Here is a 15045-nt window from a genome sequence, read left to right as displayed (position 1 = left end):
GATTGGCAAGTCCTAGGTTCTGTGGTTTAACCCACAGCGCCACCTGCCACCTTGGGACAAATACGCTTCAGTATTTGAGTGCTTTTGAGTGCAGTATTGAGTGCTATTAGGTTGCGCTCCATGGTGACCCGGAAGTAACGGAGCGCGTTACTTCCGGGTTTCCCCACTCGCGGAAGCGCAGATGGTCAAAATGACGTCACGCGCATGTGCAGAAGCGGCGAAATGCGACCCGCGTACGCGCAAACGCACTGTCGTGTCTTACATTCTGTTCATGATGTGAACGGGGCTCCGGAACGGATCCCGTTCGCATCCTGAGGTACCACTGTATTATTATTATTATTATTATTATTATTATTATTATTATTATTATGCCAGCAGACCTATGCAGCTGTTTAAAATGCCCCTTGAGCAGCGAGCCATTTTTATGATTGCTTTGTATTGCTTTTACATGTTTTTATGCTGTCATAAGCCACCCTGATGTTTTGAGAGAGGACGGTGTACAAACACTTTTGTAAATGTAAGTAAGTAAGTAAGTAAGTAACTAAGTAAGTAAGTAAGTAAGTACATAAATAAATAAATAATAGAAACATATGTAGGGGTTCTCCCCATCACAGCTGTGTCCGGGACCTTTCACCTTCAAATGTGGGATTTCCCCCTTCTCCTACAATGTCATACACCCACCCACACAAACCCACCCACCCACCCCTGTATCTGTAAAAACAAAGGACCTGCCCACAGTGATGCTGACACAACCCCCCCCCCACTAACACTGCAAAAGAAGGAAAGAAGAACAACACCCTGTGAAAAAGACTCCATCAACTGAAAGTGGAGATGAGAAGTACTTTCCCCTTCTTATTTGTTTTGTAGCACAAGAAAATCTTAAATAAAAAGCAACACTTGGATGGCGGAAGACATCATGCTCCGGTGTGGACAAAACCCACAACTCCAATGATATTGTTATAGAAGTAGGAAGGATCCCCCTAAAACCCTAGAAATTACCGGTAATAAATGCTAGGATTTGGGGTTCTTTGTGATGTGAAGGGAGAATATAAGCTGCAAGGGGATTCCTGGACACATCCCAGTCTGGCTGGCTGAGGGAAGAGGAGAGCTGTTAATATTACAATAGAGTGCCATCCACAGTTTGCAACAATTCAGTGTCCCAGGTGTGACCAGAGGCTGGAGATTTGGAAGGTTGCCAGGGTAACTGCTCTGGGAGAGAGGCTTCTGGGAAGAAGAAAGGGGCGTTCCTTCTTGGCGAGGGGGAAGGAAGCACTCCCTGCAATGCTCTGGGCCATGCTGTACGATCTGGACCCCCTCCAAGCAGACCAAGGGTGTAAATAGGTGAACAAACCCTAGTTCTTAAAGCATGACAATCTCCGCCGTGTCTTCTATTCTCAAAAGGGACACAGACCCTGAGATTCCATGTGCCAGGGCTTGGCAGAAAGAAGGACAGGCGCTGGGCATTTGTAACAATATTCTAAGCATTTTAAGTGTTCCTGTTTAATTAAAGTATGGCTTGCCAAGCTGTGACTTCATGCGCCTCAGACATTTGGGGGGGGGGGGGAAACATCCATTGATTATCAGTGCTAAAAATAAACTCCAATCTGATGAATTTTCCCAACTCTGAAATAACAGGCTTTTAAGATAAAGAAATTCATATGCAGATATGTGATCAGGACTCGTTCCCCCATCCGGAAAAGCTTAATTTAAGGCTGTGTGTACAGCATTCATTTAAAGAATCTTGGGAACTGTAGCTTGTGACAGGAACTTGGAATGGTAGCTCTGGAAAAACTACAATTCTCAGGGTTTCTTGGGGGAAGCTATGTGCTACAAATGTACCGTATTTTTCTGTGTATAACACGCCCCCCGTGTATAAGACGACCCCTATTTTGGGGGATTCCAAATTGAGGAAATGGGGGGAGATTTCCCAGAGTTGTTAAGCTTTGGTTGAACTTTTTTTGGGGGGAGGGTGCCGACAATCACTCACCCGCCTGACTGCTGCTGCCCATCACACGCATCAATGAAGCCACCAATCGTCTGCCTGCTCGACACCAGCCAAAAATCACCCGTCCAATTGCCGCAGCAGCCAATCGCCGGCGGACCTTGCCACAGCCACCAATCACCCGCCCAAACGCCGCTAACAATCTCCAGCTCTTAGCAGCCACCAATCGCCCGTCCCACCTCTGCACTATCTGTATATAAGACGACCCCCAATTTTTAGCATTTTTTATACTAAAAAACCTTTTCTTATACACGGAAAAATACAGTATGTGTGCAAGCAGCAGCCGGCACCAGCTTGGCTGCAGGAGTTGCTGGAAGGAGAGATACAAGATGCCATCCAACCGCCTTTGGGACTACACCCCAGATTTGTGTATGGTCTCTACAGTCACAGCAGGCGCTGCAACCTTCCAACAGCTTGACCTCATCCCCAAAAGCGCACTGCTTAATTATCTCCCGAGACAGACGGATGCCAGCAACATGCAGCAGTTACAGCTGGATATATATTGGAATATCTAGCAAAAGTCAGCTTTTGGGGTTGGGGTGTGGAGTAGGGGTTCCACTCCATCTGAATGGGTGTTTCTCCAGTGTGGTGTAGTGGTTAAGAGCGGTAGACTTGTAATCTGGTGAACCGGGTTCGCGTCTCCGCTCCCCCACATGCAGCTGCTGGGTGACCTTGGGCCAGTCACACTTCTCTGAAGTCTCTCAGCCCCACTCACCTCACAGAGTGTTTGTTTTGGGGGAGGAAGGGAAAGGAGAATGTTAGCCGCTTTGAGACTTCTTCAGGTAGTGATAAAGTGGGATATCAAATCCAAACTCTTCTTCTTCTTCTTCCTTCCCCAAACAGTTTAATTTATGTTTACAGTGGTACCTCGGGTTACAAACGCTTCAGGTTACAAACACTTCAGGTTACAAACTCCGCTAACCTGGAATCAGTCCCTCAGGTAGAGAACTTTACCCCAGGATGAGAACGGAAATCACACACCAATGGCACAGCGGCAGTAGGAGACCCCATTAGCGAAAGCGCGTATCAGGTTAAGAACAGTTTTGGGTTAAGAACGGACCTCCGGAACGAATTAAGTTCGTAACCCGAGGTACCACTGTACTTGGTCATGCTTTCAGCTAAACAAGAAAGAGAAAGCAGTGCAACTTGAAGAGCCCCGGAAAAGGATTGCAACAGCAAAAAGATGCCAGAGCAGGTGAAAAACAGATCCCTATCTTTGGCAACCAGCTAAGCCAGGAAGGGGGGGGGGGAATTGGCACATCCTTAAATGTACACACAGCCAGTACTTTCCTGACTAGCTGATGGATGTGCTGTTGGAGACTTCCTCCCTCATCAAAGAGCCACTCGACAGAGCCAACTTCCCAGTAAAGAACATTTTAAAATAATTATTCAGCCACAAAATGCATACTGTTTTACTGTAAGGGCCACACTAGACACGATGCTAAATGCATCACTAGAAAGCACACCATGGTTTTTAGAAAAACCAATAGCAGAGGGAAAGGTTAAAATGCCAGTGTCCACAGGATGAGGTGAAAATCAATCTCTCTCTCTCTCTCTCTCTCTCTCTCTCACACACACACACACACACACACACAAAACACTTTAAAAAATGCCAGCCATAGCATGCTTTCTTATGAAACATTAAACATTCAACAGCTTTGGGCAAAACTAAACAACTTTTGTGTCTTGAGTTTCACTTTTTGAAATATGGCAACTCGAAATATTAAATAACTTTTAGCATGTTTGTTTGTAACTCCCCTTTTTAGTGTTTTATCCTTAACTGTGCTTTCTCTGTGTATATTTTTTTCTTGAGGACAGCAGAACTGGCCCCCACCCTTGTGTCAGAAACTCCCATGTTTATTACAATTCTACCTCATCCTTCCCTAAAGGTGGTCAGAGTAGCTACCACATTTTACTAGGTAAAGGTAAAGGAACCCTGGACGGTTAAGTCCAGTCAAAGGTGACTATGGGGTTGTGGCGCTCATCTCGCTTTCAGGCCAAGGGAGCTGGCATTTGTCCACAGACAGCTGTCTGGGTCATGTGGCCAGCAGGACTAAACCGCTTCCGGCGCAACAGGACATGGTGACAGAAACCAGAGCGCACGGAAACATCGTTTACCTTCCCGCTGCAGCGGTACCTATTTATCTACCTGCACTGGTGTGCTTTCAAACTGCTAGGTTGGCAGTGGTGAAGTTCATGAGAGAGAGGGGATTTGAACCCAGGACTCTCCCTGGTCCTATAATGCACATCCATCGTTCTTCTTAATACTGTCTCAGGAATGGGTGGCAAGTCCTGAATTTCCAGGACATAGTAAGCAATGTCCGGACGGAAATCGCTTAAATGTCTGTGAAAATCTGGAAGTATGGCAGCCCATGCGAGTAGTGTAGATTTTGGCAAATTCCATTAAAAAGCACTCAAAAACTTATTTGCGAAATCTCAACAACTTTGGCAAAAAAGGAGAAGCAACCCCTACCGTAACAGCTGCAATGCTGGATGCATTTGCTTACAGCTCAGTCCTCATAAATATTCTTTTATGCTGGCTAAAAGAATGTTCCGCATCAGGTTTTTACCACAAACAAAGATCCCTCTTTCCATCATAAAAGCATCACATGCTGAAATGAGGAAACAGCACAAAAATTCCACCCAAAATATAATTAAGCAACAACCCCAGGCCAAATACGCCACAGCTCATGACAACTAACAGAGGCAACAAGTGGCGCGGGTGGCCCTGTGTCCTACTTTATGGAGGACAGTCCTCCATTTTACCTCAGGGGACTATCCTCTATTTACTGTAAATAGTTACCGAGCTGTTTCCTGTAGCCTGTTTCTGATTTCAGGTTGTGAACTGCCCTGAGATCTACGGATAAGGGTATACAAATCAAATAAATAAAAGTAAAATAATAGTTTAAGTAACTGTAAAGCGGGGCAAAGGATGACTGTGACAACGACTGGCATGAGGGCCTGAAACCTTCATGAACATTCCAGCTGCTCAGGGAACAAAGCAGTTAGGATGTTCGCAACTCAGATTCTCTGAGGGAAGGGAGAGTTGTCGCTTTGGCTGGCGTTAAACCACACAGCTTTGGACAGGGGCAGACTAAGGACCAGAAAGAGGTCCCAGAAAGGCAGGGAAACTGTGGGGCGGGGGATACAATGGATACACAGAGAGCAGACAATGGACCGAGAGGCAGGAATTTGAGGGAAGGAGGGCCAGTGGGCATACACAACATGGTCAGGCAGTTCTGCGGGTCCAAAACAACAACAAAAACCTATGGTTACGTGAAACATACTCAGTTCATTCTCTAGTCAGTTCATTCATAAGGTCCATACATGTATAAGTGTCTACTTCACCTGTCTGTTCATAGAGTCCAGTAAACCACATGAAGGGTTGTTACAGTTCCACAGAATCCTTTCACAGACACTTATATATGTATGGACCTTCTGCATGAACTGACTAGAGAATGAACTGATCCACTGGGTCTTCTGCTTTTTTTTTTGTTGAACTTTATGAGACTTCCGCTGAAATCTACAATTTGATACAATAAATAGTATACCTTATTTATTCAAAAGTACAGCCGGTTACGTCTTGTGTGTTTATTGAGTTCTGGGGGTCCAGCATCTTAGCTGGGCCCAGCCACCTGCTACTGCCCCAACCATTCAGTTCAAATTTACAGAGGGGCAGCCACAGGCAGGCAGAAACCCACCATTTTGACATGCCCACAGTGCCTCAGAGCAATGCAACTCTGTGGGCATTGTGGGAATGTCAAAATAGCCGGCGCTCACATGAGCCCCTCTCAAAATGTGGTGGTTTGCAACCTGGTGCGGTGGCGGCAGCAGCGATAAGTCTGCCGATTGAGGGTGTACTGGAAGCAAGGTGGGGAAGATCCACTTGCCAGGGAGGTCCTCACACCAGGAGGAGTCCTTGGAGGAAAGGGTGGGTTGAAAACAAAGACGGCTTGAGGAAAAGGTCAAAGCGAAGAGGGATCTGAGGTAAGTTCAACACAGGCACTCGCTCGATATCCTTCGGCTGCAGGCTTCTCGGCAATATTTTAACTGCTGAATAAATAATAAGAAACGCTAACAATGTCAAAGACACAGGAACACAACGAGAAACGGTTGTTTGAGCAGACGTTTAATGTGTGATGCAAACTGGGAGAAGTGTCTGGAAAGAATGAGCCTTCAGCTGTTCATTCATATGCACCCCACAGGGAATTCAGCGAGCCAGAATTGCAGCTCCTTGAGCAGATGTGGGGAAGCCAGGAAGGGGAACAGAGGTTCTTACCTTCGGAGGTGTTCAGGTGAAGCGCCCCATCGCCAGGTAGTGGTGTCGTCAGCGCCAGCAAGCTCAGCACCAGGAGAAGCGGCATCTGAGGACAGGAAGAGAGGAATGTGACCTTAGGAACGGTACACATTTGCGTATATTGACCAGTTTTGCATGACTTTATTCTCCGTGTCCGGCCACCAAAGAAGACCCACACATCATACAGTCATACCTTGAATGTCGAACGCCTTGGCACTCAGACATTTTGGCTCCCGAGGGCCACAAACCCGGAACTGAGTGTTCTGGTTTGCCACTGTTTTTTGGAAGCTGAATGTCTGGCGCTGGTTACGTGGCTTCTGATTGAATGCAGGAAAATCCTGCAGCCAAACGGAAGCCGTGCCTTGGTTTTCAAACTGTTCTGGGAATCGAACGGACTCCCGGGATGGATTAAGTTCAACAACCAAGGTACCACTGTATATATATATATTTCCTGTACTGCTCCAGTGCTGGACATGTGGCCACTCAGAGCAGGTATTCTGCTTCTAGGGGGCTTCTAGGTGCAGTCCTGCCTCTCCCTCACACATTCACTGAATGTGGAAGGGCATTCATTGGAACATCCATTTGAAGTCAGAACATTCATCTATTTAGCCAGTGTTGTCAGCTCTCCCCAGCAAGAGCTTTTTACAGGGATGCTTCCCAGCATGGTGACCATGTTGACCGATGGCAGTGGGGACTGAGCATGGGGACATAACACAGATGTGCTCATCTATTTCCACAACCTTAAGGGGCAAGGCCATAGCTCAACGGTAGAGCATCTGCCCTACAGGCAGAAGATTGCCGGTTCAATTCCTGGTATTCCCAGGTAGGGCTGAGACAGACCCCTGTCTCAAATCCTGGAAAGCTAGTCAGTGTAGACAATATTGATGGGCCAAAGATCTGGTTCAGTATATCGCAGCTTTCTATCCTATGCTCCTGTACTCTAAGTGCAAATTCTCTGGAGGCCAAAGTGCTGTGTCCAATACCAAATTCTGCAATTGTACAGTGAGATTGTAGCATAACAAAATACAAGCGACCCTGTTTGTAATCTCAGCAATACAATATCCCACATTTTCCAAGCTGCCATCTTCCTGAAAGCTCTGACCTTCTGGTAGCTGAACGCATGGCTCAACAGCATACTCCGTGCATATGATGTGTTTTCCTAACAAGAAGCAGTAAGAAAGTAATCCTTTTCTTTTAATTTAAACTTTAAATACTATTTTCCATTTCCTTTCATTTTAATTTCACAACATCTTGATTCCATAGTGCACAACAACAGGAGAGATCTGATTAAACCCATCGATTTAACTCCCCTCCGCTCCTGCTCATATCATGATTTAATTTTGCCTTAAGGACATTGTCTTGTGCTTTATTTATCTATTCCTTAATAACTAGGGTTTTTTTAAATAAAAAAAATAATAACCACTATCTGGCACACAAAATCCTGACAGCTGTTATCATAAAAGAGGCCAGTTCTTTCCCTGTAAGAACATAAGCACCATCTTAAGTGCATATTAATAAATCCAAGAATCTTTTCAATTTTCATTATTTATTTCCCAGCAGCGTTTCTTTGTTAGTCGACCATCTACATTATAAATGAAACAAATCTCCTTTGTGTGTGCTTCTGTACTTACAGCCCCTTGAAAATGTTGTTCCCACTTGTGATATTGCAATATGTATGGGGTACTGTACCATCTGGACAACATTGTGAAGTGGTCCCCCCCCCCCCTTTATCCATATTCAGCAAAAAGCAGTGCCCAATTCCTCAAAAATATTACCACACATACATAGGTAGCTTTCCAGATATGGTTGGTTTGCCAGCTACAGCTTGCTTTTGAACAGAGATGACTTGGTCGCTGTACTCCATGCTCTGGTAACTTCCAGACTGGGTTATTGCAATGCGCTCTACGTGGGGCTGCCCTTGAAGACGGCTCAGAAACTCCAATCGGCCCCAAATACAGCAGCTACCTTACTGGCTGGGGTTCCATTGAGATTCCATATTACCCGATTTTCAAAGCAGCTGCACTGGTTGCAGGGCCACCAATTTTCAATGAGGTGGCCAGCCCCCCTCAATATTCCACAGCATGCAGTGAGCCCTGACAGGATTTCCTGAGGCTACATTGGACCCCTCTGGGCCTGCCTGTGGCTGCGAAAGGCCTTGTGGAGCCTGTTGACATTTCCATTCCACCTTAAGGAACAGACATGGGATTGTTACGTGTCACAGGTCTGTTTACATTCCAGCACAGTACGCTGGGAACTTCCGTTGTGTGTATAGCTTTTGCTTTTAGCTGTTTTCTCCTGTTTCTTTCTCCTGATTTATGATTAATAAATCTGTAGTTGTAGTATGCTTCCACAAGCCTCACGCCTATTCTGTGTGCGCAGTTCTATCTGCTGATAGTGTGCCCTGGCTCAGAAGCCCGGGTCGCTGATTTACATCGGAGCAGTGGTTATGGTCTTCGCAGCGGGACGGCTGGAAGGGAACGGCCTCCTCCCGCCGCATGACATCACATGCTCATGCCAGGCCCCCCCCCCAAAAAAAAGTTGGGTGGAAACAAGTGCATGTGACTGGTTGCCAGTTCATCTCTGGGCCCACTTCAAGATGCTCGCATTGACGTTTAAAGCCCTAAACAACTCAGTCTGCAAATACCTGAAAAAGCACCTCCTTCCCCACAGACCTCCTTGGGTGCTAAAATGAGCCCTCTCGGTTGTTTTGCCACCCTCAGCGGCCCAGGCGACCCAGGAGAGTGCATTCTCTGTGGCAGCAACTGAGTTGTGGAACTCTTTCCCCACATTTTCCCTCCATTAAACCGTTCCTGGGCAGATGCTGAAGAAAAACCTCTTTACCTTGGCATTTGACACCAGAGAGATACCTTTTGACGGCCCACCTTATTTCTGTGTTTTCAACATTGTGTTTTTATTGTTGTGACCCATCCTGGAATTAAAGATGAAGGAATCGGGCAGGTGATTAATGATGATGATGATGGTGTTGATGATGATGATAAATTAGGTGGTACAAGTAGAAAGCCTGCCCCCACCCACTCCAGGGCAGGTCTCCAATTTCTGTCAGTTTTCTCCTCCAATTGCCTTCCCCCAGCCCTGCAACCCACACAAACCTAGAGGGTTGTCTGACTCTCAGAAGCAGCTTTGGGTAGCTGGAGGGTGGGAGGAGCTGCAACGGGAAGGAAAAGGAATTCTACTCCCATATCTATGGAGTCTGCACAGTATCCACCACCTTTCGCACCTTTCACCACTTGTTCACAGGTGCTTGTCCAAATCTGCATTCATACACGTAGGAAAAACGAATTCTTCTTTAACAAAGTGGAAATGGAGACCGACTAAAAAATAAATAAATCTTCAAACAAAGGAGTGCTTACGCCGAGGCAAGGGAAGCTGTGGCCCTCCAGATGTTGGCGGACTACAACTCCCATCATTCTTGACCACTGACCATGCTGGCTGGGGCTGGTGGGAGCTGGTAGTTCAACAGTATTTAGAGGGCCACAGTTTCTGTAGAATCATATTATGGTAGAGTTGGAAGTAACCCTCGAGGGTCATGTAGTACAACCACCTGCATTGCAGGAATCTCAAATTCTTGCAGCACTCATTTCCCCTCTTGATTTTGTTCTATGTGAATGCCCTCTTATCCTCAAACAAGTCTTCTTCGTACCTTTAGATCACAAGAGGACAGGGGCAGAATTCGGGCAGAAAAGCAGTGTGGAGGGTGCTTAGCCCTTTCTCCACCGGTGATTTTTAATAATAATAATAATAATAATAATAATAATAATAATAATAATAATTTTTTATTTATATCCCGCCCTCCCCAGCCGATGCCGGGCTCAGAGCGGCTAACAACAATAAAAGTAACACAGTTTACATAAAATCACAATAAATTAATTGAAATGCATTCTAAAATCAATTCATTTTACACTTCAACACGCATGACCTCCACACACACACCCCGCCACCACGCACTTGGCTTTCCAGATCTCCACACCCATGTTCTTCTGCGAAATGGTTACTTTCCCATCTCTTGCGTAGATGGTTCTGTAATAAGGTGACCAGCTGGCCACTTATGTGCTGCTGCCAAGGGGAAAAAATAAAATAAATGTGTGGCTAAAAGCGAGAATGCAGATTTGCCTGAAATTCGCATTTGTAGGTGCAAAGCTAAATAGGACAGCTACAATTTAAGCTGGAAAGTAACACATCTGCCACAATAGTGGGGGGAAACGGCAAGCAAGTGGCCTATGTGCCTGGTCTGCCCGCTGCCTGGGCTCTCACCATTGATGGGCAACCTCAGGACCCCTCCTGCTCTCCCTTCTTCAGATTACAGTGGTACCTTGGGTTACAGATGCTTCAGGTTACAGACGCCGCTAACCCATAAATATTACTTCGGTTTAAGAACTTTGCTTCAGGATGAGAACAGAAATCATTCTCCGGCGGCGGCAGGAGGCCCCATTAGCTAAAGTGGTGCTTCAGGTTAAGAACAGTTTCAGGTTAAGAACAGAGCTCCGGAACGAATTAAGTTCTTAACCTGAGGTAAAGGTAAAGGGACCCCTGACCATTAGGTCCAGTCGTGGCCCACTCAGGCTTGCGGTACTCATCTTGCTTTATTGGCCAAGGGAGCCGGCGTACAGCTTCCGGGTCATGTGGCCAGCATGACTAAGCCGCTTCTGGCAAACCAGAGCAGCGCACGGAAACGCCGTTTACCTTCCCGCCGGAGTGGTACCTATTTATCTACTTGCACTTTGACGTGCTTTGGAACTGCTAGGTTGGCAGGAGCAGGGACCGAGCAACGGGAGCTCACCCCGTCGTGTGGATTCGAACCGCCGAACTTCTGATTGGCAAGTCCTAGGCTCTGTGGTTTAACCCACAGCGCCACCTGCGTCCCAGTGTAACCTGAGGTACCAATGTATAAAAAAACATAAGAACATAAAAAACTAAATCAGGCCAATGTCCCTTTTTGTCCGGCACCCTGTTCTCACAATGGCCTTGTGGGAAATCTGCCAACAAGGACCAGAGCACAACAGCACTCTCTGCTCCTGCAGGTTCCAGCAAATAGAAGCACTATCAGCTCCAACTGCGGAGGTCTTTATCTTTATAAAGTGGACCAATTTCCGGAAAAAGGGCTCCTTCAAAGAAAGGACCGCCCTCCGCTAAGTAGGACATGATGATGCAGCCACCTTTTCAATGCAATCTGCTCTCACACACACGTCGCTAATTCTGAGCCAATGCTGCCCAGACACTTCTCCCAGCACAGACAGTGGCTATTTATATGATCATCTATTGACAGAGCACGAAGGGGAAAGTGTGGGGAGAGGTGAGATGGGCCCCACATAATGAATGAGCTGGGAGGAGAAGGCAGGCGGGGCAAACTCTCCACGGCCACGAACAGGACCTCTGAATCCCCAATCACGTCATTGTTCCTAAAGACATTCTATTCCCTGAAACAATAAGAGAGGTGAGAGGAGAAACAACCGTGACGCAGACGCATCGCTTGTTATTGAGCACAGTCTGGAAATTAAAGGCGAGGAGAGCACGTGGAATAGCAATGCGGGAGGAGAAAAGCGCGGCTGCCTCCTACTGGACGTTCCTGTTAATAGTTGCTTTTAAAAAAATAATTCCTTGCATCTGCTCCCCTCGTGTGGTCATTAGGTATCATTGCGAGTACACAGGTTAGGTTTGATTTGAAGAATTGATGCTCTTGAATTCTGGTGCTGGAGGAGACTCTTGAGAGTCCCATGGACTGCAAGAAGATCAAACCTCTCCATTCTGAAGGAAGTCAGCCCTGAGTGCTCACTGGAAGGACAGATCGTGAAGCTGAGGCTCCAATACTTTGACCACCTCATGAGAAGAGAAGACTCCCTGGAAAAGACCCTGATGTTGGGAAAGATGGAGGGCACAAGGAGAAGGGGACGGCAGAGGATCAAGAAGGTTGGACAGTGTTCTCGAAGCTACCAGCATGAGTTTGACCAAACTGCGGGAGGCAGTGGAAGACAGGAGTGCCTGGCGTGCTCTGGTCCATGGGGTCACGAAGAGTCGGACACGACTAAACAACTAAACAACAACAAAAACAAAAAACAAAAACCAGTGCCTGTTTTTTCAGTACTTTCGCTAGTCGCCGGCTTGTGCGACACAATATACAGAAGCTCGGCTCGGCTCAGAGATGCATTCCTTCCCTTACTGTAATGGTTTTAAGGGGTTGCTTGTGCGTAAGTTACCGCCACTGCTGGCTAGGTTGCCTGGTTAAACCTGTCTTGGCTGACAGCCCTTCACTCCGTGGCCGTTCAGTCGCTCGCAGAATCCGTCAGTGGGCGTTTTTTTAACCTCTTCCAGCAAAGAAGTTGTTTGACACCAAGTCTCCTCCTACTCTCCCTGCGCGGTAGTCTTCTGCGCAGGTAGGGAGTGGGCAGAGGAGTGCCCGTGCTCTCCCCACTAGTTTCGGGCGAAGAGTCTTGGAGACCCCTCTCAGAATCCTCCATCTGCCCCCCTTCTCTACTGGTGTTGCGCTGATTTCCTTCCCCAGCCGATGAGCTTCCTCTCTCCCTGCTGGGCCCCTCTCCAGCATCGCTCGGGAGCCTTGCCTCCACCTCTGACTCCGATGTCAGTTCCCTGACACTTACTTAAGAGAGCAGTTCCTGCATTGCAGGGGGTTGGACTAGATGACCCTTGGGACCCCATCCCAACATTACAATTCTATGATTCTATGAAGGAAGAGCAGTTTAGCAGGGGGGCAATATTATCACAGTACCCATCATCTGATAAGCAGTGCACGCTTTCAGAAACTTTTAGGGGAAGAACAAAGAAGAGGTTGTCAACCCAGTCTAACGCTACCTCTAGAATTGGTCCATGCCTGGGGGAAGATGGGAATGCATTTCTTATTGGAACACTCAAGTGAGAGAGCAGCGCATGATTACCGTATTTTTCGCTCGATAACACGCACCCGACCATAACATGCACATAATTTTTAGAGGAGGAAAACAAGAAAAAAAAAATCTGAATGAAACAGTGGATGTATCATTTTTGTGCTTCATGCTGTGGCCACAAACATGTGATTTGACGGTGAGTTTGGGGTAGCCCAATGCAAAAATCCTGAGAATCCATGTGGATCCATGCTTTGCAACCACATTTTTGCACCATTGCAGCCCCAGGCAACAGTGGGTACGTGATTTTTGATCCCCAGCTTGGGGGCTGTCAGAGGAGTGCATGCAGGAGCCAGGCCCTGTGACCAGTAGGGCTTCCCAGGACTGGGGCCTTCCTAAGTTTGTTCTGGAGAGGCAAGGTGTGGCCTCTTGGTAACTCACTGCACCTGGTGGCAAGAGCCAGGAAGGGATATAAGGTCAGCATTTCCCTTCGGCTCTTTGCCACAGCAACACATTTCCTGCCTTGCTGCGTTTGGCTTCTTGGTTCCTGATCCTCGGACCTTGACTTCATGACTCCTTGCTTCTCAACCCTCGACTTCGTGACTCCCTGCTTCCCGACCCTCGGACCCCTGGCTTCTGGACTCTTGTTCCTGCTCCCTCCCCGCCATCTTGCCCCCGGTCCCAACGTCCTCATCCAGGACTTTGATCACCTGTAGACCGGACCGTGACAGGGGCTTCCTAGAGTCATCTGGTTGGCCGTGGTGGGGAGCAGGACATTTGACTTGTTAGAGTTGTTTGTGTGGCAGCACCTAGACTTTGGAACTCCCTGCCGCTTGACACCAAGCAGGCGCCTTCGCTGTACTCTTTTATGCACCTGCTAAAAACATTTTTGTTTATAGGCAGGCCCTGTTTTCCGAATACAATTTCTGAGATGTTTCATTCTCTCTCACACACGCAGGGGAAAAGAAAGCTGCTGGGCAGAATTTTCTCTGAATATTGCTTTCCATTTTTTGGTAGGTAGATGCCATTCCCCACTCTGCACGCCCTGAAACACTGCCAGGTCCAAGTATTGAGGAGGATGCGAAATGGTGTCTAGCTGTCCACTTAGATGCTGATGCTGTCCCTTGCAGTTGCAGCAAAACAAAAACCCAAACCAAACCATATGCTTAAGGTGAGGGGGGAGAGAGAAATAACCTGTGCTACTTCTGCTGCTTGTGGTGACCCCCACTGCCAACACAATATTTCCTAATTTCTATCCCTGCTGGGAAAATTCATTGATCAGCCACACTAGCTCAGTCAGTATAGCATGAGGATCTTAATTTCCGGTGGTGGGTTCAAGCCGCACGTTGGGGTTGGACTAGTTGACCCTTGTGATCCCTTCCCACTCTACAATTCTGATTCTATGAATCTATGATTCCCCCCCAATCTCTCGGCTCACAAACAGGGCTGAGAATTTCAATGGGCTGTTCATGCACTCTTCTAAAATGTAAGCATATTAAATGTAAATCGCCCTGAGATCTGCGAACCGGTATATAAATTCAATTAACAACAACAACAACTCCCAAGGGTTATGGTCAATTTACTAACACATCCTGCTTCGGAATTCAGGTTACTACAGGGCATGTGGGTTTGTTTATTTATTTAGCAAGATTCAAATATAAGATATCTAAGGGCTTTCCCATTAAACGGTATAAAATATTCATTTAAACTAGAAATAAAAAGCAGACTCTGAAAAACAAAAGTACAATAAAATCGTCAAAATACAGATAAATCAACGGAGTTCGAAAACAAATGTGCGTGATGAAATTACATAATAAATGCATAATAAAAAGTAGAATACCGCAGGCAGAAAATAATTTCCTGCTGTGTCACAGGGAAGAGGGGAGGCCCTG

The 15045-nt window shown here is 46.8% G+C and overlaps 1 protein-coding gene across 1 annotated transcript in view; it reads right to left on the bottom strand.

The window, feature by feature from the left end:
- Nucleotides 1-15045, bottom strand: part of GABBR1 (gamma-aminobutyric acid type B receptor subunit 1) — a 168876-nt gene that overhangs the window by 90727 nt on the left and 63104 nt on the right. The window contains exon 3 of the mRNA XM_083723342.1: nt 6282-6366. Coding sequence (XP_083579468.1) covers nt 6282-6366 — 85 coding nt within the window. The remainder of the gene's footprint in view (nt 1-6281; nt 6367-15045) is intronic.

The sequence above is a fragment of the Podarcis gaigeae genome (assembly GCF_964106915.1).
Source record: "Podarcis gaigeae genome assembly, chromosome: 2".
NCBI classification, from domain to species: Eukaryota; Metazoa; Chordata; class Lepidosauria; order Squamata; family Lacertidae; genus Podarcis; species Podarcis gaigeae.
The sequence above is the reverse complement of the archived record's forward strand: the minus strand, read 5'-3'. Positions and strand labels throughout refer to the sequence as shown.